Source organism: Xiphophorus hellerii, chromosome 5, assembly GCF_003331165.1.
Source record: "Xiphophorus hellerii strain 12219 chromosome 5, Xiphophorus_hellerii-4.1, whole genome shotgun sequence".
Classification (NCBI taxonomy): domain Eukaryota; kingdom Metazoa; phylum Chordata; class Actinopteri; order Cyprinodontiformes; family Poeciliidae; genus Xiphophorus; species Xiphophorus hellerii.
This window is the reverse complement of record NC_045676.1, coordinates 15,820,365-15,840,918: the sequence shown is the minus strand read 5'-3', so window position 1 is coordinate 15,840,918 and position 20,554 is coordinate 15,820,365. Positions and strand designations below refer to the sequence as shown.

Here is a 20,554-nt window from a genome sequence, read left to right as displayed (position 1 = left end):
TTTATCTTTTTTCTTAAAAGCCAGTTCATCTCTAATATTGTTTTAGGGATAAAAACTATATGAGGGATGTAGTTTTATATATTTATGTAAATTTTCAATGTTTCTCTAAATTATTCTAAAACTGTGATAGAGTTAAACTGGTTTGTAAATACACTGTCTCTCTGTCCTGAGTACTTAGTACATTTGTGGATATAAATAGAAGACACAATAAAACACATTTTATTCCATCTAGTTTGGTCAAACAATCTTTAATGCAGTTCCTCAATTCATTTTTACACTAACCTAGTGGTAGGTATGTTAAAGTTTCTATTGACTGCTTTAGGGTTAGTAAAAAGGAAAACATATAAACATAACCACAGATTCAGATAAAGTTGCTGTGGGAAGGAAAATATTGATTTTTTTGTTACCTAGACAAAGATCTGGACAATAATATAAAAACATATTGCTTATAGGGGTTAACATTATATAGCTTTCATCTGTCAGACAGTCAGTCCTACACCATAGCATGATTTGTGTGGTCAGATCTGTGCAGCAGGTGAAAATTATAGAAATAATTCTCCATTCAGCAAAGAAATTGGTCACACATTAGTGGAATAATGAAAATTTCCTCTTCACAATTTCTGAAGTTGCAGCAGCCCTCAACGTTTCATTTTTATGTATATTCTTTGCATAGATAACAACAAAACATATATATTTCTTGCTGTCAATCAGGCACTGGGTTGCAAAAGCTTGTTATGATTATAAACTTAAGCTCGTGCGAGTTATCTACTGCATTCAGTTTATTATTGATCAAGAAAACAATCCTCACATTCTGTCATATCAGTGGAGTTAGAGGAAAATCTGAAGTTACCTGAACATAAACAGTATCTGAACTCTCTTTCCTGATGAGTAATGGACTATAATCAGCTCGAATGTCTTGTTATTTGTGTATTTTGGCTGATGGATTTGCTGAATTTTGATCCCATAACGAATCATGGGCTACACAAATAATATGTTGTCTACATAATCCTGAATGGATTGGCCAAGTCATTGTTTCAAAAGGCTATTTGCCAGAACTGACACTCTCTGGCTCAGCTCTATTTTGTTTGCTAGGATTATTATAAAAGCCGACACAGAATAAGAATCTGCTTTGCCATAACATTATCTTCATGCAACTTAATTTCCAAGATTGCTGTTGCTTTTTAAGTTTTAGTAGTCCATTATGCCAAAATTTCTTGAGTTTTGTCTGATTTGCAGAACCATCCTGACAGTTTTCATGGTGAACAAACCCATAAATCTGATTGCATAAGTAAGGTTATACAGCATGTAAAACTCTTTTGTAAGTGTTCACACCATTTCAGTTTAAGAGGCTCTTCCTTGGTCTTTTACAAACTCAGGTCTACAAACACATGTTCAAAGACCATGGATTTTCCCTTCAGGCTGGAGGAGAAGATGAAACTTCTGCGATCAGTGGTCACAACAGTGAACGAACGGGGTGACTGCACATAAATATCCTTAAACTTATGAAATGTTTTTGTCTCAGTGTCCCACAGGTGTATCTGCGTGAAAGAGTAATCACTGCCGAGAGCTAAATAATGTCTGTCTGCAAAGGTAAAAGGTTGGAGGATCATTGCTCCTCTAGAGGGAAGTGCCTGCACCTCAGTAAACTGCTTATTGACCCACTTAATGACTTTGGAGTCACCGATGTAGCAAGCCAGGGCCAAGTACAGTTCCCCCTCCACTCGAAATGCTTTGACTGCCACTACATCGTCAACATTTGGGATGTCACTGTGAAGGATGAACTTAAGGGTGCTTTTGTTCCACAGGTAGATGACAGGTGACTGGGAGCGGCTTGCCAAAACTAGATAGAACTTCCCATCCACCTCAACAATCTCAGCGTCTGTATCACGAAACCATTCATGAAGGAACTGGTAGGAATAGAAACCGGTCTCGTTGCGGTCTGGTAGGTCAGTCCACTTGTAGAGTGTAGACATGCCAGCCTTGGAACTGTCCACAATCAGAAAATACCAGTTCCCATCCATCTGAAAGACCTCCATGTCATTCGGCTTTGAGATGTTGAAGACCTCAATGGTTTGGAACTTGGTAAACTTGTTTTGCTGCTCATCAAACTTGTAAATGTGGGAGCCTCCAAAGAGCTGAGTGATTATAATCAGGACGTGGTTTTCTATCAGAAAGGACTTACATCCAACAACAGATTTACCTGTAAAGAGAAAAAAAGGTTGTCAGTTTTAAATACCACTCCAAGTGTAACATGTTGTTTAGCCATGCACAACCTTAAGGCAAATGTAAGTTTGTGCAAACTCCCAGATATCATTTCAGCAAATGAACAATTATATAGTGTGACATAGTAAAAAAAAAACAAAGCTCTCAATGACCTTCATGGTGCATTCTTTAGAACGGTCCTCTGTTGTTGGGAACGCTTGTCATTTGGTGTGGACAAACTTTTTAGAACTGAATTGAGCAGCCTTGATGAAACTGACCCAGAGATCTCATTTAACTCAAAGGGTCAAGCTTTTGATTACACAGGACAATGGTAATATTTTCGTACAAAATGGCATCAAACCACTGTAGTTTTCTGGTGCCATAGCCCATAGCATACCTGTAATGTTGTCAAATTTTCTGAAATTCATTTCGATATGATCCCACTCCATGATCACACAGCTGTTGGAGTTAGGGACAGCCAAGGCCACAAAGATGTCCTCTTTAAATGAAAAAATGTCTGCCGACATGGACTGAATAGGAATAGACTGATGACGCACAAAATCTGGCAAAAAAAAAGAGAGACAAAAACAAGAGTTTCTGAATCAAAGAACTGTTTAAACAGCAAGTCAAGTAGTGGCAATCTGCATCTTTGGAGGACTACAGCTATCAAATTCAGCAATAAGAGCCATAGATGTACTTCTGACACACTGATAGCATAAATGCTTACAATAGTATAGTAAAAAGACAGAAACCTGCTTTTAATTGTTCTTATGGCTTTAGATTTTATCCTATACATAGTATAAGTTATTTCAGGATATTCTCTAGCAAAGAATTTCCCGCACATACTTTATGGGAGGGGTACATTCAAGTGCATCATTCATTATTTATAAAAACTCTTTTAGCAATTATCTGGATCAGTTGTGTTTTTGTTGCTGCATACCATGTTCAGTGTATACCTTCTGTAATTAAAAAAATCTCTTTTTGGATTAACACTATACCTACACATAACTTTAACAATATGGCAAAGTACTATGTTTAAAATAGCTGGTAATAGTTCATAGCGCCACCATCTTTGGTTATCGTACCTCAAAACATATAATGTTTAATAACTTTGCCTTAAAATTGTCTATAAAAACGTTGCTTGTTCATTGCAAAGTAAAACAGTATGTTTAAAATGACAAAAACTAAATGTACTTCCCCCATAAGGTGTACAGAAAAGAAATATGAGTTTTCAAAATGTGCCATACATATTCAAAATTCCTTATGATTTACAGTCTTGAAAAAATGAAGTCACCCACAGGCTATGTGTATGTTTGAGTGTAACTCTAAACATATGCGCTTTTGGATTTTTAAGAATAATAAAATTTCAAGCAAACAAACTGAACAGCATAAACAGAAGAATTTTCTGTAAAACGTAAAACTACAAAATGCTAGTACGAGTCTGGCTTCCGGAAAATAATGTTTTTAGGACACATCAGTGAATCATTTGAACACCATAGCTGGGAGCATAAAACAAAAACATTCCAGGGAAAAGACTCATGTATTATCTTTGAAGCATGAAGGTGAAAGTGTCAGGATTTGGAAATGTTTTGTTGTGGCAGACACTGGGCAGCTCAACATCATGGTATCCGCCTTAAATCTTATTTTGTCAGAGGCTGTTTGAAGGAAATGTGCGCTGACCTTGAGTTTCTTGCTTTTATGTGTTCATCCATATCCTGTCATGTCCTGTTGAATAATTAAACCACTTAATTGATTTTTTTTTTTATTGATTTCTTTGCTGACCGCTACCCTTTTGCTGCTGTCTTTCTCTGAAAAGTGCCATTATTTTACCTGTAGAAATGCATTCGCCCGGTGGAATAGGGAGGTCATTGAGCCGCTTGCCCTTCATGTCACTGGGGCCTGCGCAAAAGACATCTGATACGGAGGCGTTTGTGTTTTTCAGCCACATCATCAGCCATTTGTTCTCACAAGTGCACTGGAAGGAGTTGCCTCGCAGATCCCTGTTGGAAACAGGGAACAGTGAGGATTTATGGCAGATATGACCCTGATGCTCAGAGCCTTACAGACAGAATACATGTTTGAGTAATAGATGTGTACATGTGTGTTCTACAATCTTTGCACCGCAATGACTCAGACATTTTGGCAATATTACAGGTCCAATAGCAAAACAACAAAAAAATAAATTACCATCAGATAATTAGTATCACAATGTTATTGTGCCATAGGACAGAAAAAAAAAACATTAGCCAAGACTGAACAGTGGACTTGACAGATATATTACTCATCATTCAGTTTCTATGGAATCACTATTTTAGAATAATTCAAATAAATGAAAGGAAAGACTTTCAAAGATCCTCAGAAATCCCATCCAAAAAACACGACTACATAAGTTTGCAAAAAAATAAAATCATGCTTCTTGGATATTAAAAAATAAGGGATGACTCAAGACTTCGTGCTACTTCAGTCTTGAGGGACTTAAAGCAGAACAGCACGATCAGCTTCACTTTGAAACACATTATGGAAAAAGTAGATGACTGCTTTCTGTCTCTGACTCTCTCAGCTATATATACACACACTGCTGATACCACAACTGCTTACTCACAGCTCTAGCAACGAATCCAAGTCGAAGAACAGATCTCTTGGCAGAAACCGTATCTTGTTATTTGCCAGGGAGCTGCACCAAACACACAGATGGACAATAAATGCCTTTTTGTGCCTGTTCAGTATTTTCTGTGATTTTCAGAGACAGGTGCGTAGGACTTACAGATGGGTCAGGGTTCGCAGACCTCTGAAGGCATTTTTGGTGATTGTGTCGATCTTGTTTCGTTCAATGAATCTGTGATTTAGTCACAAAAGACCAGGTGAGACATAAATGGTAATTCATGGGATATGATTTAATAATTAAAGCACATAGTGCATACCCCTTTAGCTATTTTTGTCATACAACAATCTTCTATGCATTTTACTTGAATTTTTATGTTCAACCAACACAAAATAGTGCATAGCTGAGAAGTGAAAAAAATACAAATACTTTATTAAAATTCTGACATTCCTTATTATTCAGCCCCTGTAAATCAATACTTGGTATAACACCATTTCACTGCAACAACAGGTGTGAGTCTTTAGGGGTATGTCTCTACCACCTTTGCTTGTCTAGAAATAAAATGTTGCTTGTTTGAAAAATAGCTTTTGAATATTTCTACAGATTTCAGCGATCTCTAAAGATTTGTGAATTAACATTAACAGCCGATTTCTTTGGATTGGCATTTCTCTCTTTGCAGTAAAGGATGTTTGTATATAGAGCCGGCAATTTCCGGTAAGATTCATAGCCTCGGGGCGTGCCATGGTGGCGTAGGGGTTAGCGCGACCCGTATTTGGAGGCCTTGAGTCCTCGGCGCGGCCGTCGCGGGTTCGACTCCCCGACCCGATGACATTTGCCGCATGTCTTCCCCCCTCTCCTTCCCTGTTTTCTGTCAGCCTACTATCACATAAGGGACACTAGAGCCCACAAAAGACCCCCTGGAGGGGTATAAAAAAAATAATAAAAAAAAAAGATTCATAGCCTCAAACTGGCGCATTATACAGTACAGACCAAAAGTTTGGACACAACTGTGTGTCCAAACTTTTGGTCTGTACTGTATGTCACGGACAAACGTTAGCAATCAGATAACATTTAAAACCTTAACAGAGTCCACACCTCCAGGAAGTATTCTCAACAGTGGAGAGCCCAGACTTTCTGTACAAAGCAAAACATACTCTTTCAATTTTCAAATGACATAATTAAAGCTTGGGGTATTGTTTTGTAACCCAACGCTTATGTTCTTTGCTAATGTTCTCTAACAAATCGCTGAAGAAAACAACCATATTCATTCTGAGATTACCACACATGGCTTGACTGCTTATTACTTAGGTGACTTTTAAAGGCACTTGATTTTATTCATAGGGAAAGGGAGTAAACAGGAATAATTAGTAATGCACACAATATTATGTTTAAAAACCATATACCATTTGTTTTAGCCATTTTAAACTAATTTCTTTAGTCTAATTTGTTAACTGCTAAGAAAATAAATTGACATGTGTTTTATTGTGTCAGATTTAGAGAAATATTGAATTCCAATGTTACTGATAAACTAAGTGAAAGATGCAAAATTATGAAAACATACAGTGAAATAAATGTCTGAAATACTCACAAATACTCTAGATGAGACAGACCAGAGAAGGCATCGTCTTTGATTGCGGTCAAAGAATTAGAGTTGAGAAGCCTGCAAAAGATGCACAAATAAAGCAGAAACCTCTTGTCTTTGAAAGTTTATATTCTTTGTGCATACCTCAGTCATTAGTAGGACAACTAAACACAGGAAAGCTACTAAGTTAAACATAATCACTAATCCTCTGCGTTTCATGGCACTTACAGCAACTGAAGAGAAGGCATGAGAGCAAACATCCCCTCTGTGATTTCCGCAACGGATCCATTAACTACGCTTCTATGAAGAAGCACAGAGAGGACATCTTAACACCAAACACAAACTAAACCAGAGCCAAGACATATTTATTCCCCACATTAAGCACAATTGATCTTATTACCTTCACGGGCTATTTCGTTTTGACTGAAACTATTTTCCCCGGTTGTTTACTTACAGTGAGTTGATCTCCGTCGGGATGGTCCGGGGGATCTGGGAAGCCCCGACGCAAATGAGAGTCTCCTTGGAGCAGGTGCATCCTGAAGGACATTTAACGTTCCTTCTGGATTCCGCTGCTCCTAAAAAACACAACAACACAAAAACAACCGCTGACCAACGCGCAGCATGTGCCATTTTGCTCCTTCAAGCTGGGAATAAAAGACTGAAGAGACGGTGATCAGGTTTAGCCGCTGATGCGCGACATCAGTATGCAGCAGCAGCGCAGAGAAAAGCCCTGACACAGACTGTTACGGCCGCAGCTGCGAACAGGAAGGCTGCTGAGCTTTGGCAAAAAATAACAATCAATGCATGAGTAATTATATTTGCTTTCAGGGGAAACTGCTTATAAGATAATTTATAAAAAAAAAAAAAAAAAAAAAATTTATATATATATATATATATATATATATATATATATATATATATATATATATATATATATATATATATATATATATATATATATATATATATATATATATATATATATATATATATATATATATATATATATATAATTTAAGCTGCAAGAGCGTATTTCTAAAAAAAAAAAAAAAAAGTTCAGAATATTTGTAGGGTTTCAGTACCATGTATTATAATATATTATATATTTGAGTATTCCAGTAGTTAAACCTAATTTGATTCATGTATTTATTTAAGACCTGTATCTTATTTAGTATTTATGAGTCAGATTTTATTTTAACCATGCATCAGTAGTATCATGTTTATAATTTTTCTTTCTGGTTTCTAGAATTTTACTTTTACTCCACAAATTTCTGAGCTGGCAGTGAAGATAAAATTTCAATCCAAACAAACTTTTGACGTGTCATTTTGTAAAGTTTGAAAAGATGATTTTTAAAAATCATCTTGCATGTAAATGTGAGCTGCAAAGAGGAACCCATAGAGTTTTAGATCAAATCATGAAAATCTCTCCATTCTGAATGTAGTTTAACATTAAAACTGAAACTAAAACTATACTTATCCATTTTAAGTAGAGAAACATCGTATGATGTTATACAACAATACCGTACAAATAAAAGGAATTTTATTTTTAATTATCTCAGTTTTGGTCCTTGCATTGTTTCAAAAGACAGAAAAAGTCAAGTGCTGCAGTGGAGCTATGAGTGCAGGTACATGAGAACACCACTAGAGGGAAGCTTTTAATAGAGAAATGAGAAGAAGCAACTTGTCTTAGAAAAAACAAATACAACAACAACAACAAAAAACCAATCACTGTCGTTGTGGTTTTATCTTTTGCAAATATAGTATTTATTGTATTGTAGATATTTAATTTTTTTGTTAAATGCAGACTTGTGATTTTTGTACTTTATTGATTAATTTTAGTTAGTAATCCATAATGAAATGTTCCCTAGATTATGAGTATGAGATGACACGTAGTCATCTATCATAAACACTCTTCAAAATAGGAAAGATAAGAAAACCTATTCCTATTCAAGTAAGCAGAGGTGCGCTGATATTTTTATGCCATGATATGACAAGTAGCTTCTCTATACACACCTATATGTATGGACAGAGCAAAAATGAGAATGTTTAAACCGACTGGAACAGAGACAAGCAAGTTTGAATGACTTTATTTTTCACCACACATAGCAATGCAGATGGTAAGGGTGTTAAAGACATTTCCAAAGCTAGAGAAGTTACTGGAGTTAGGTTAGGGAAGGTTAAGTTAGGGAAGAGTGTCATCTTGAAGTCACCTATTCTCCATGACTCAGTATTTTGAGTTCTTTTACCAGGATTGTTAAAATGTATGACTTAGTATTAAGTACCACTGCATACAATTCAATAATATTTTATCAAAAATCATTTAAGTTAGAAGCAAAATTTAAACAAAGACACCTTTCTGTCTTTGTTTCTTATTGTTTTTGCTTTACTGACTTGTCACACAAAATGAAGTACAGAATACATAAAATGCATCCAAAATATCGGATGTGTATTGCACCCAAAAAATTCTGCAAAATGTTCACCATCTGTGCATTGTTCTTAAAATGAATAATTCACAGAACAATAAAGATATCCAATGTCCCATTAAGCCATAACAAGGTGCTAACCTTTGCAGGAGCTCCATCAGCCTGTGAATATGAGTGAAACCAAATAACTGGGAGCAACCAAACATATCTGCAGTAGCTGGCATGATTCATGACAACTCTGCCTCTTGCATTGCTGTTTTAGGATCCCTAGACACTTACAGGCAACATGCGAGCTGAAACCAGATGATGCTCAGCAAAAGCTGCTTCACTTGCATGTTTCTCAAGAACTGTCAGTAAAGGTGTGTTTAAATGATCATATGTATGTTTGAGGCAAGTCTATTTTCTAGGGAATTTCTCATGAAATGGCAAGAATCTGCGAATCTGCGAATCTGCAAATCTGCGTGTTCTTCTTCTTGGAAAATTCCAGTGGCATTTTGTCCGTTGTGATCTCTAATCTGCAATAGTTCAGATTATCGTTGAAGTGTTTTGTCTTTCATAATTTACACTTTATAGATAAAGGTTTTGCTTTTCAACAGTCTTAAAATGTTATATTTTATCCCTGGGAGATGTTAATTACATGTTACAGTATCATCCACATACATAGGAATTCACATCAAGATCTTCATAAGAGAGAAAATGGCATCAAGGAAAAAAAGCTCCTCTCCTCATATCTATTGTCAGAAAAATTCTGGAGAAGATTAAAATAACTGGAGCTGTCTTAAATGAGGGCAGAGGAGGACTAGAGTTTATCTTGGCACCCTGCACAGTAAGGAGGAAACATATCCTATAATGCTCAATGCTGTTATAAAACTGCAGCAAATTTTGCAGAGTGAGATAATACTGCTGTGTAAAAATGCTTGCCTTTTCCTCATCTTTACCATAAGTCCCAATAAATGTGGAGGTTAATCTACTAACAGAGTTCAAACATCCTTCTGTGAATGTCAATCGATCAATAAGTACAGGGCATTACAAAGGTGGCCATGACCAGCTCTTCAGGGGGACTGGCCCACTGTTTGCCCCTGTCTAGAACCGCCCATGTCCATACTGATGAACCTGATGTCTCCTAAAGAGCTTAGAACTAGATGAGCTGCACAACCACCTTCGATAAGTAAACTCTCATCACTGGATGGTGACAATCTAGGAAGTTGTTTTTGTTCTAGAATTAGCCTTTCACCCTTCGCTCCATAAAACCTTGAAGGATTATGTGCATGTGCGTAACCTGGACTACTTAGCAGCAGGTGTTAGCACACTCTGTCTTCTCTATTTCCCAATTAGGAGGTACAGACAGCTCAGCGACCAGGGCCAGAAAGTCACTGATGCTGATGCGCGCTACAAGAGACTTTTACATGTCATGCTAGCATGCTGTGTTCGATGCTACAGTTTGTGTTGAGAACTATTGAATCATTTTATAAAAAGAACAACTCTCACATTTCTGTTAGTTTCTTAACACCATAACATAATGACAGTCTTCTGATTTTCCTTCAGTATCTTTTAGACAAAAATATTCTGCCAATTTTTACTTCACTTCTTTGGACTTAATCAGCAGGGACTTTGGACCCTGCTGATTTAAGAAAGTGTTTTAATTACGTATTTCTAATACAGACTCTTTATTTTAAAGCTACTTCAGCTTTAAAATAATAATTTAAACTATTACAGTTCAACACATTTGACTAAGAATTTTACTTATATGTATATAATACTGGTGATATTATTTCTGTATTTTAAAAATAAAAAATAAATAAAATAAATAATAAGCCTATTATGTACAGAAATCTGTCAAAATAGTTTTAAAAAAAAAGTTATTCTTGATACAAAGTCTTGTAAAGTCTTATAAAACAATATCCAAAGTTTAAAACTTCTCACAGAGCACTGATCAGTCCATGATTTGGTACCAACTCCAAATCATGGACTGATCTGGCTTTTGTGATACAATGGCAAGAAGAAAGGAAATTCTGTTTACATTTTTGCAATTAATTTATGTTGGTGGAAAGCATGTAGAGGCAGGTGATCTGTGTGTAGTCAGCAACACCTAACAAAGTACACCTTTAGCGCCCTGTCCTAAACCATGAACAAGGTAAAAGCCCAGAAAAAAGAATCGGCAGCATCGTGCTGGGGACTGCTTATTTTCAGCAGGGACAGAGAAGCTCATCATCTGATGAGATGTGCTGAGTTAAATAGAGGCTTCAAAATTTCGACTTCAAAATTTCTGTTCACAGACAAGAATCCATCCAATCTGACTGGGCTTCAGCTATTTTGCAAAGGAAACATGTCATCTGAGCAACACTTCCTGATTCCTACTGCCAATTCTGCAGCTTTTGCTCGTTAAACTGTCTCCTATAGGCTGAATGTCGATGTTCCTACTTCTGTATGAATATTTGTGAGAGCCAGTGGGGGCTGAGGGCTGAGCAGGGCACTCCTCATACACTCAGTTCCTTATTTTGATTAATGGCAGTCATGATTTAGCACCTGCTGTTTTAATGTGGCCACAGTAAGAATCTGATCTCAACTTGCTTGCATGAGCTGTGCCCCCATTTTAAATAGCAGCCTAAGTTTGTCAGCTTTGTGTAAGCCACTTCAACCTGTTTACATGTTGTGATGCCTCTAACATAAGGAAAACCTCACGAAAACATTACAGTTAAGACCACAAATCCCCCAGTAATTCTGCTTCTATAAGGATATAAAAAAACATGTAAGGGTTAATTTAGCGTGCACTCAGAGATTACAAAATAATTTTATAATTAGAAGTCACAGACACTCCCACAGTCTTTTTATATTAAACCTGACACAGCAGCATTTTATGAGGGGTCACATGTTAAAAAGGTTAAGGACAGTTTTATTAGCTGATCAGATGTCTTAGATTTGCTTTTATGTAAAATATTAATCTGTAAATAACTACAGCTGTTGAGTGAATGTGACGGGTTACATTTTATAACACGACAGGCTGCAGAGGCTCGAACGGCCATGTAAATGAAATACTCGGGCTAAGTTCTGCAAACTTCAAACAGTGTGCTTGTGGCGTTGCTCAAAAGCAGTGGGGGGGGTTTCCTTTTTAAGGTTTCTACTGCTGCCTCCATAGCTGCACCATAACACCTTCTTCATGTTACCGACAATGAGACTAAATGTGGGATTTGAGGGTGTCAGAAGCTTTATACCGGTGGCCTCTGTCCTTGATACTGCTGTCGGTGTGCCCTCCACATGCAGCAACTGTTGGCCTACTCCCTCCCCACTGCATACCACAAATCTGGGGCCCTGTCCAGGAACAACACTTGTGTCTTCAAAACCTACACTGTAAAAAAAAACGGCCTCATTTTACGGTAAAAAACTGGCAGCTGAGTTGCCAGAAGTTTACCGTCTTTATACGGTAAAAGTCTGGCAACCAAAACTGCCATTTTTTTACCGTATTTCTAAAATACGGTAAAATTCTGGCAACCAAAGCTGCCAGTTTTTTACCGTATTTCTAAAATACGGTAAAATTCTGGCAACCACAGCTGCCAGTTTTTTACCGTATTTGCTAAATGCAGGATTTCACCGTATTTTTGAAATACGGTAAAATTCTGGCAACCACAGCTGCCAGTTTTTTACCGTATTTCTAAAATACGGTAAAATTCTGGCAACCACAGCTGCCAGTTTTTTACCGTATTTGCTAAATGCAGGATTTCACCGTATTTTTGAAATACGGTAAAATTCTGGCAACCACAGCTGCCAGTTTTTCACCGTATGTTGTAAATGCAGGATTTTACCGTATTTTTAATATACGGTAAAATTCTGGCAACCACAGCTGCCAGTTTTTTACCGTATGTTGTAAATGCAGGATTCTACCGTATTTTTAAAATACGGTAAAATACCGTACTTCCTAAAATATTTTAAAAAAAATAAAATGTGGTTTTGCCGTAGTAAATACGGTCATGCTGACTGAGGCATAATATCTACATGAGTGAAAAACACATCCAGACTGTATGATATATTGACATTTTATTGTAAACCCTCCCCCCCAAAAAAAACTTATGGTAAATTACTGGTCTCTGTTCCTACCAGAATTTTACCATACAAATTATAGTACAACAACCAAGGAAGTGTAACTTGTCAAGCATTTCTATACAGAAAGTTATAAAGAAAATAATTTCTAATTAAACAAAAATACAGATTACGAGTAATCCACTTAAAGAAACAATTTCTATTTAAAAAGTCAAGTTAAAAAAAGAACTGATTCTATTTTATGTCCAGTTTCCTCACGGTATTACTGAGATCTGGAAAACAAAAACAAAACAAACAGTATGTGTCCACATAAGAGATAACATATTGTAGAAGACAAAATGGTGATAAAAGGATTCTTGTTCTGGGTTGAGAGTCACAAGTCGCTGAGATCAGACGTTGCTCAGGATGGTTGTAGTCTTCCCAGTCACAGGTTGAAATTGAGACTCGCATGTTGTCAATCGGGTGTTTCCTCTCTGCTGGAAAACAAAAAGAAAAAGTTAGAAAGATGCACTACATGAACATCTTATTCGCTTAAATGTTTGTTTCACCTTTGTTGACTTGCATATGGACACAGGTACTTCAACCAGGTGGTGTGATCATTTCTGACTGAAAATTCAGTAGTTAAACCTTTGTTTGTTGTCAACAGGTGTGATCCTCTGGTCTGCAACCAGACAAAATACACAAACTAAAAACAAATATAACTGTTTTAGGCAATTTATGAAATAGATACTCACCATTTATCTGAGTCTCATGAAGGCCAATAGGTTGTCTTCAACCATTTATGTAAGTTACATTTCCTGCAAGCTAGCAGAAACAAAGCTGTAAATGTGAACACTTTTCATACAGGCAAACAAATTGATACAGCTGAGACAATTTATGCTAGGTTAGTTTTTCTCAGTCACTTTTGGTGCATTTCTCGAGTCATTGTTGGCATTTACAAAACAGTAAGCGCATTTCTCAAAACAATTTGTAGAAACAGGAAAAATAGCATTTGTTTGCTTTCAAAATCCTTAGTTCAGCTCTTAAAATCCTGTCTGTTAACATATCAGTGACTCAAAATAATAAGTTATAGTCTCTCTATGTACAGATAAGACAGTCAAATCGATTAGTCATGAGAAGAGACTACAAAAGGATCATTTACGCCAGTGTTTCTCAACCCTGGTCCTCAACGCCCCCCTGCTCTGCATGTTTTAGATGTGCCTCTACTCCAGAACAGCTGATTCAAATGATTGGATGACAATCAAGTACTGCAGAAGCTTGTTAATCATCCAGAGATACAATTCAGGTGTGTGGCAGAAGGGAAATACCTAAACCTGCAGGACAGGGTGACGCTGAAGACCAGGATTGAGAAACACTGATTTACGCTTTTGCTATAATTTATTCATGGACCATGCCATGGTGATTCAGAAAGAAAAAGACAGAAATGCAGAGAACAAAAAAAGTAGAAAAGGAGCCACAGGACAATCTCCTCAAGGAAAACTGTACAGTGCTGTAGAAATTACATTACATTTTAATTTCCATAGTCACTTTGTTCCTTAACTCCACTGAGGAATCTTTTTTCCTCAGTGGGGTTAAGGAATGAACAGTAGGGTGGGAGGACCTCCATCAGCATCATGTTGTGGGTCTCAGCCATGTCCTGATGTTGGACTGATGGAAACTGGCAGATGTCCTCAGCCTCTTCTGACTCTTCTTCTGCTTTCCTCCCAACTATTTCCTCCTCAGCCTCACTCCTCTTCTTCTCTCTGGCTGTTCACTCTGCCCAGATACTTGTTCATCAGTTCTCAGACATGTAACATTGTGTTGTGTTCTGACTATATAGAGCATAATGTTGCCAACTGATGGTTCACAAGATGCACCTCCAATCTGTTTCAGAAAACTGGTTGATCGTTGGTTGAGCTAATGGTTCATACACTGACCTGTTAGAGAAACTCAGGACTCACTTGGGAGCAATTTACCAATTCAGGACAGATTTAGAAAATAATAGAATATAAATTAATTAATATATGATTCACATTATGACAACTTTAAGACTTATGCATGTTAAGACTTACACAATGAACTGATGCTATTTTGGAAGTTGAGAATTCAACACAGACACGTTGTTGTCCTGTTGTCCTCATTTTCTGTATACACCCTTTATCCTCCGGGTCAAAATGACCCGTCTTCAATAAACCCCCAATATAAGCAGCTTAATTGAATTTTAAACACCAAATTCTATCTTGTATATTGTCACTCACCACAAAATGTGTGAATACTTGACTTTTCCCTCTCCACTTGAATTTCTATAGCTTAAGAAAAAAAATGTGCAAAATGAGTTTCGAATGCATTTTTATTCATCACAGTGACTAATTTTCTTTTACTTTTCTCCAGTGAACAAGAGGATGTACAATACAAAAATATGAAAAATAACATAACCCATTCAACTAATTGGCACATGTAGGGCAGTATGCAAGTGCACAGCCTTTGCAGATATATTTCTTACACCTGCAGCACACAGTATGTGTTTTACAGTCTGAGGGCAGAACTGACATCTCTTCCTCTTACTTGGCTTAGCTGAGGAAGTGGCTGTGGTAGATGGATCCTCAGGTTGATCAGGAGCTGCTGCACTCTGAATAGCTTTCACAACTGCTGCTGAGGCTTCTGTGTGGGGGGACATGCTTCCTTCTTTCAATGAGTGGAGTTACAAGTGCCTTTCCTAGCTGCTCCAGGAACACCCTCTTCTTGTTGTGCTTATGAGACATCCAGGTTGGGTTGATCTCTATCCAAATCACAAAGGCATTGTAGGAGGACACATCAATGATGTTGTGGAAGATGACCAGGGGCCAGCGGGCAGTCATTCTTCTGCAGCTATATGCTCCAATCACCTTATCTAGGTTGTCCACACCTCCTTTGTTTCGGTTTTATTCCAGGATGATGATTGGCTTCCTGTCCTCACGGTCACTAATGTCGCCGTCTTTGTGCAGTGTGCTCAGAAGAACTACATTCTTGTTTTTCTTTGGGAGGTAGGAAACTAGAGTGGTGGTGGGTGTGAAGGCAAACTTTGAGGAGAAGACCTCTCTCTCCTTTGACCCAAGCAGTGCAGGTGGGAGCTCAGGCTTGTTCTTTTGAACTGTACCAACCATGGTGATCTTCCTCTTCAGGAGCTGCTGTCCGAGTTCATAAGAGTTGAAGAAATTGTCACATGTCACATTGTGACCCCTCAGTCCCTCTGTCACATCAAGCACAACTCGCAACCCCTGGTTCTTCTCTGGGCATCCACTGGTTGACTTCCCAGTATAGACTTGCATTTTCCAAGCATAGCTTGATTCAGAAGCCACCCATGACTTGATCCCATATTTTGCTGGCTTGCTGGGCATATACTGCCGGAAAGGACAACAACCTTTGGACAAAAGACATTAGCATCAGTGATTAGTATCAGTGTCACAGAAAACAGTCAAAGAAATCAATAGTGAAAATCACTTTTATTACAAATATGAAAACAGATTACCTCTAAATGGAACCAGTTGCTCATCCACTGTTACATCAGGCTCTGGATTGTAGAGGTAGGGCAACCGCTCCACCCACTTGTCCCATACCTCTCTTATGGCTGCAAGTTTGTCTGTCATACGTCTTGCTGGTCTTGATTCACGGTCATCAAATCGCATCAGTCTTGAGTAGGTGTGAAAGAGTTTGACTGGCATTGTGGCTCGGAAAATTGGCCTTCCACTCTCTGCTCACTTCTGCTACTGATTGATCTGAGACACAACTAAAACTTTGTAACATTTTATGGTTTGTAAATAACTCTGTGACCTTGATTTCAACTCCATTTGCCTCACGGGTCATTTTGACCTGAAGACCATCTTTGTACCTTTTTTTGTACAGCTTACATGGAAATGAGAATAAAAGCAACACTGAACTTTTTCTATTGTCTGGGCCAATCTAGGAAAAGTCTTAAAATCTCAAGTTAAAAAAATTACATTTAGGGGATTTTTTGGGGGGGGGGGGGGGTTTAACACAGTGGCGGGTCATTTTGACCCGAGGACAACAGGAGGGTTAACATATTTTGATCAAGACGATAAAAGCAAATTACAATTATAAAAGCATAGAAGTGTACATAACCAGCTACATGATGTACAAAAGCAAAACTTGCAAAACTAATTGTTTTGATGTGCAGAAGTGACACAGTAATTTGAAGATTGAACAGGTAGTTTTAAGAATTTCAATTCTGTTCTGAGAGATGCACCCAAACTGAGAAAAGCTGTAAAATATTAATATTTAAATTCTCTTATCTTCAAATCCTTCAACTGTCATGGACCCAGTGACTTTAGTGCAAGTATTTTGGGTGTGAGAGTCAAGAGGTCAAAGGAAAATATTAAATAATATCTCTGATGCCAAGCTTTATACTTCTAAGTATTACCAAAATATTGAAACAAAAGCTAACATGTTCTTCAGAGATTTAACTTGCATGCATGAACATTTCACACTCAAAGTAATTCAAATTAATTATTGAACCAAACTTGGAAAAAGTTGCTTCTGCCATTAACAATAACTTTAAGCACATGTAGTCTGAAGTAGACCAGAAATATAATCTATGCAGCCGTTCCTACAGAAACATTAATGGAAGTGTTGCATCTGTGAAGATTAAATGTTCCATATAGTAAAAATATCTAGCTGCAGTGCATGTACATAAACAGCATGGCTCAGAAACTACACATTTCTTTGTCAGTTGGTTAAAGTTAGCTAACTTCAGTTGAAACCGTGAAAGGGACTCACCTGTGATGTGTTGCCCTTCTCCTCCTGAACGTGCAAAAATAGCAGAAATTTGATTTCAAAGACAGTAGCAGCATCTTGACAAGGACCAGGCCTACTGGGCTCTCAGCACCCTAGTTAGCAACCTTAGTTAGCACAGTGACTTTACTGTGTTGAGTTCAGGACACCACTACAGGAACAGAGTTAAAAGAATCTTGCTGCTGATGCTGAAGGATCAAGCAGCAATGCAAACTAGATAATTATTTGTTTACATGACAAATAACAGTCTCCATTTACTGTAAACCCTACTATTTATCACAATAACAAAATGAAAAACTCTCTAGACCAGGGGTCCCCAAACTACGGCCTGCGTCATTTGGTCTGGCAATGCCGGATCTGGCCCGCCTCCTCATACCAGAGAGCATTCAGTGTATTTTTTCATATATTGTATTTTCTGGTTTGTGGATTTCTCTTCAACCACCAGGGGGCTCTTGAGCAGATGTTAAACTAACTTTCCCTCAAATATATACTAGTCAGTCCCAGTCACCGTTTCACTCACGGTTTTTTCCATTTCCATTCTGGGTAAAAATCTATCTAAAAGCGACCGCGAATGTGTCGTAGTCAGCAACCCCCCCCCCCCCCCCCCCCCCCCCCCCGTCGACAGTTTCAAAGACAGAACAGCCCCCCCCCCCCCCCCCCCGCCGACAATAAGTTTCTAAGGTATCTTTCTCCAAAAACTAAGACCGGCCCCCGAGCAGAGAAAGGAACAGCTATGTGGCCCTCGCAGGAAAAAGTTTGGGGACCCCTGCTCTAGACTATTCTCTACTAATAGCACAATATTTAAAACCAAGTGTGGGATTTGTGAAACTTCAATGATGGGTGACTTTACAACTTGTATGATTTTGGATAACACTAGAATTGTTCTTTATTGAAGTTTCACAAATCAGATAAAGGTTTTACAAATCCCACACTTGGTTCTAAATATTCTGATATGAGTTGAGAATAATCTAGTCCAGATTTGAAGAGTCTAGGTGTTGTAGTTTTTTAGCTAGAGTAAATTAAAGATGCTGATTGCAGTGAAAAATTAGGTGGAATTGCCCTTTAGCCATTTCCCAAATTGGAAGCAGCAATTGGAAACCAACTTCAGCTTCATTCAAGCAAGAGGGGCTAACATACAGTTCTCTTAATGTTAATGATCAAATGCTCTCATAAATGATGGTGGCGTTGGCTGTAGGAGTTTGCTTTGCAATCGGTGGATCGCCAGATCGATGCCTGGTCTACTGCTGAGATTTCAGTTTGGTGTATTAAAGGCATTATTAAAAAAGAAACCAAAATATCACACCAGCATTCTGTTCTTTGTAAAAAATTATTTTGCAGTCTTGTTTACGCTTTTACATTGTAGATCTAAACATCAGCAAAATTTGTAATTTTGGCTGATTGCTACTGTTAAGTTTAGGGTAATTAACTGCTGGCAATATTACAATTTTTTAAGAACTTTACAATTACTTATATTTTTACACTATATTTCTGTATTTTCTACATTCGTGACTGTCACAATTATTTAGGATATATGTTTATTCAGTTATGATAATGCCATGTATTTTCTACGGCAGTATAATGCTGTGAATATTCTGGTCAGTAACTGCTGGCATTTTACAATTTTTTACCGTAAATTTACTGACTTTCTTTGCAGTTTCGACTTACGGTAGTTCCATGTAATTTCTACGGTAATGCAATGTTTTTGGATACGACGGTCAAAAACTGTTGGTTTTTTACAGTTTTTTACCGTAAATTTACTGACTTTTTTTACAGTGTAGACAGACGTCTGACAACTGGATCCCTGATATGCAGGGCATCCCAATTCAGTCATGTTAAGGAGGGAGAGAGCTTCACTACTAAAAATGTTTGGGACAATAACATCTGCATAAGAATGAGTCTGTCTGTCTGTCTGTCTGTCTGTCTGTCCGTCCAAGATAATCTGAAGGAGAATTCTTTGTAAGCAGCTGTTTCGGCAAGTGAACGTTGATCGGCTGGGCGTTGCTGTGTCTTATGTTATAAATACCAATATGTGCTGCTGTGGATAGAGATAAATCAAAGCAGCTGAGTGCTTCATTTTTTTTCTTTTCACTTTATATCAAATTACATATTATTTTGGGAATAAACGTCACCATTTTTTGCTCATCTTATATCAAGCTTATGTGTGATATTTATTAACCGTCTTTATTCGAGTTTAATAAAAGTCTGAAGCAATAACAGCATACAGTGTTATGAAGAAAAATTCATCCTGCATTTTTTTCTTAATTTTCTCTCTAAATTTTCAGCCCTGTCTTTTTCCTTTCTCGTTGGCATGTTGTCCTCTTTCTTCCTTTCTTTCTTTGCTTTATAAGATTGGGACAGGCTGCTTGTATCTATCTAAGAATGCATCAGACTGGCCGATCTGAGGTCATGGCACCATGCAGTAGAGATGCTGCTACGGTCTGTGGGGTGAAAGAAAATGTGGCCACCAGCTGGAACCGACCAGATGTGCAGAAAACGTCCTGTTGCTGGAAACGTTTTAAGAAAATTTGCCTCCTTTAAACAGAAAGCGTTACTGGTTTTATTTGAAAACAGCCAAGACTTTTACAAAAGCTGCAGTAAGAAACGGGCGATTTTTTCCCTCTCATGCCAAAATAACAAAGCAAAAACCAAACAAATAAAAACTAAAAAAGGATAAAGCAGAGAATGTCTAACAACTAATAAAGACTCAGAGTAATCTACTTCTCATAATGTCGCAGCTAAGATGAAAACTCTTACTTTCATTCCCTCTGAGGAGGAGCTGTTCTTCTAGGAGAGGTGCTGAAAACTTTGGAGGTTTGTTTTAGAGTTACAAAAAAAGACGTCTGACAGAGTCGTGGGAATTTCTGTGGGACTCCCCCCAACACACACCCCTCCATCCTGTCTCTCAGCCACTCACGCCTACACACCCACACACACACACACACA

The 20,554-nt window shown here is 37.7% G+C and overlaps 1 protein-coding gene across 2 annotated transcripts; it reads right to left on the bottom strand.

The window, feature by feature from the left end:
* Nucleotides 1–229: 229 nt before the first annotated feature.
* LOC116720198 (leucine-rich repeat LGI family member 2-like) lies at nucleotides 230–20,492 on the bottom strand. 2 transcript variants are annotated; one of them, XM_032563329.1, is made up of 9 exons: nucleotides 20,366–20,492; nucleotides 6,841–6,961; nucleotides 6,615–6,686; nucleotides 6,393–6,464; nucleotides 4,967–5,038; nucleotides 4,805–4,876; nucleotides 4,033–4,202; nucleotides 2,600–2,764; nucleotides 230–2,200 (listed from the first exon to the last, which is right to left on the bottom strand). In XM_032563329.1, the coding sequence occupies exons 3-9, from the start codon at nucleotides 6,644–6,646 to the stop codon at nucleotides 1,365–1,367; spliced, it is 1,419 nt and encodes a 472-aa protein (XP_032419220.1). In that variant the 5' UTR covers nucleotides 6,647–6,686; nucleotides 6,841–6,961; nucleotides 20,366–20,492; the 3' UTR covers nucleotides 230–1,364. The 2 variants fall into 2 exon arrangements, with proteins under 2 accessions (XP_032419220.1, XP_032419219.1); XM_032563328.1 differs by lacking the exon at nucleotides 20,366–20,492 and having other exon boundaries at nucleotides 6,841–7,239.
* Nucleotides 20,493–20,554: the final 62 nt, after the last annotated feature.

Bases quoted from the DNA above. Each gene is read 5' to 3' on its own strand.
- LOC116720198 (XM_032563328.1), bottom strand. From the start codon at position 7,016: ATGGCACATGCTGCGCGTTGGTCAGCGGTTGTTTTTGTGTTGTTGTGT. The intron at 6,687-6,840 runs GTAAGTAAACAA...GCTTCTTCATAG, and splicing joins CCGACGGAGATCAACTCACT to AAGCGTAGTTAATGGATCCG. The intron at 2,765-4,032 runs GTAAAATAATGG...TTTTTTTGCCAG, and splicing joins GGGCGAATGCATTTCTACAG to ATTTTGTGCGTCATCAGTCT.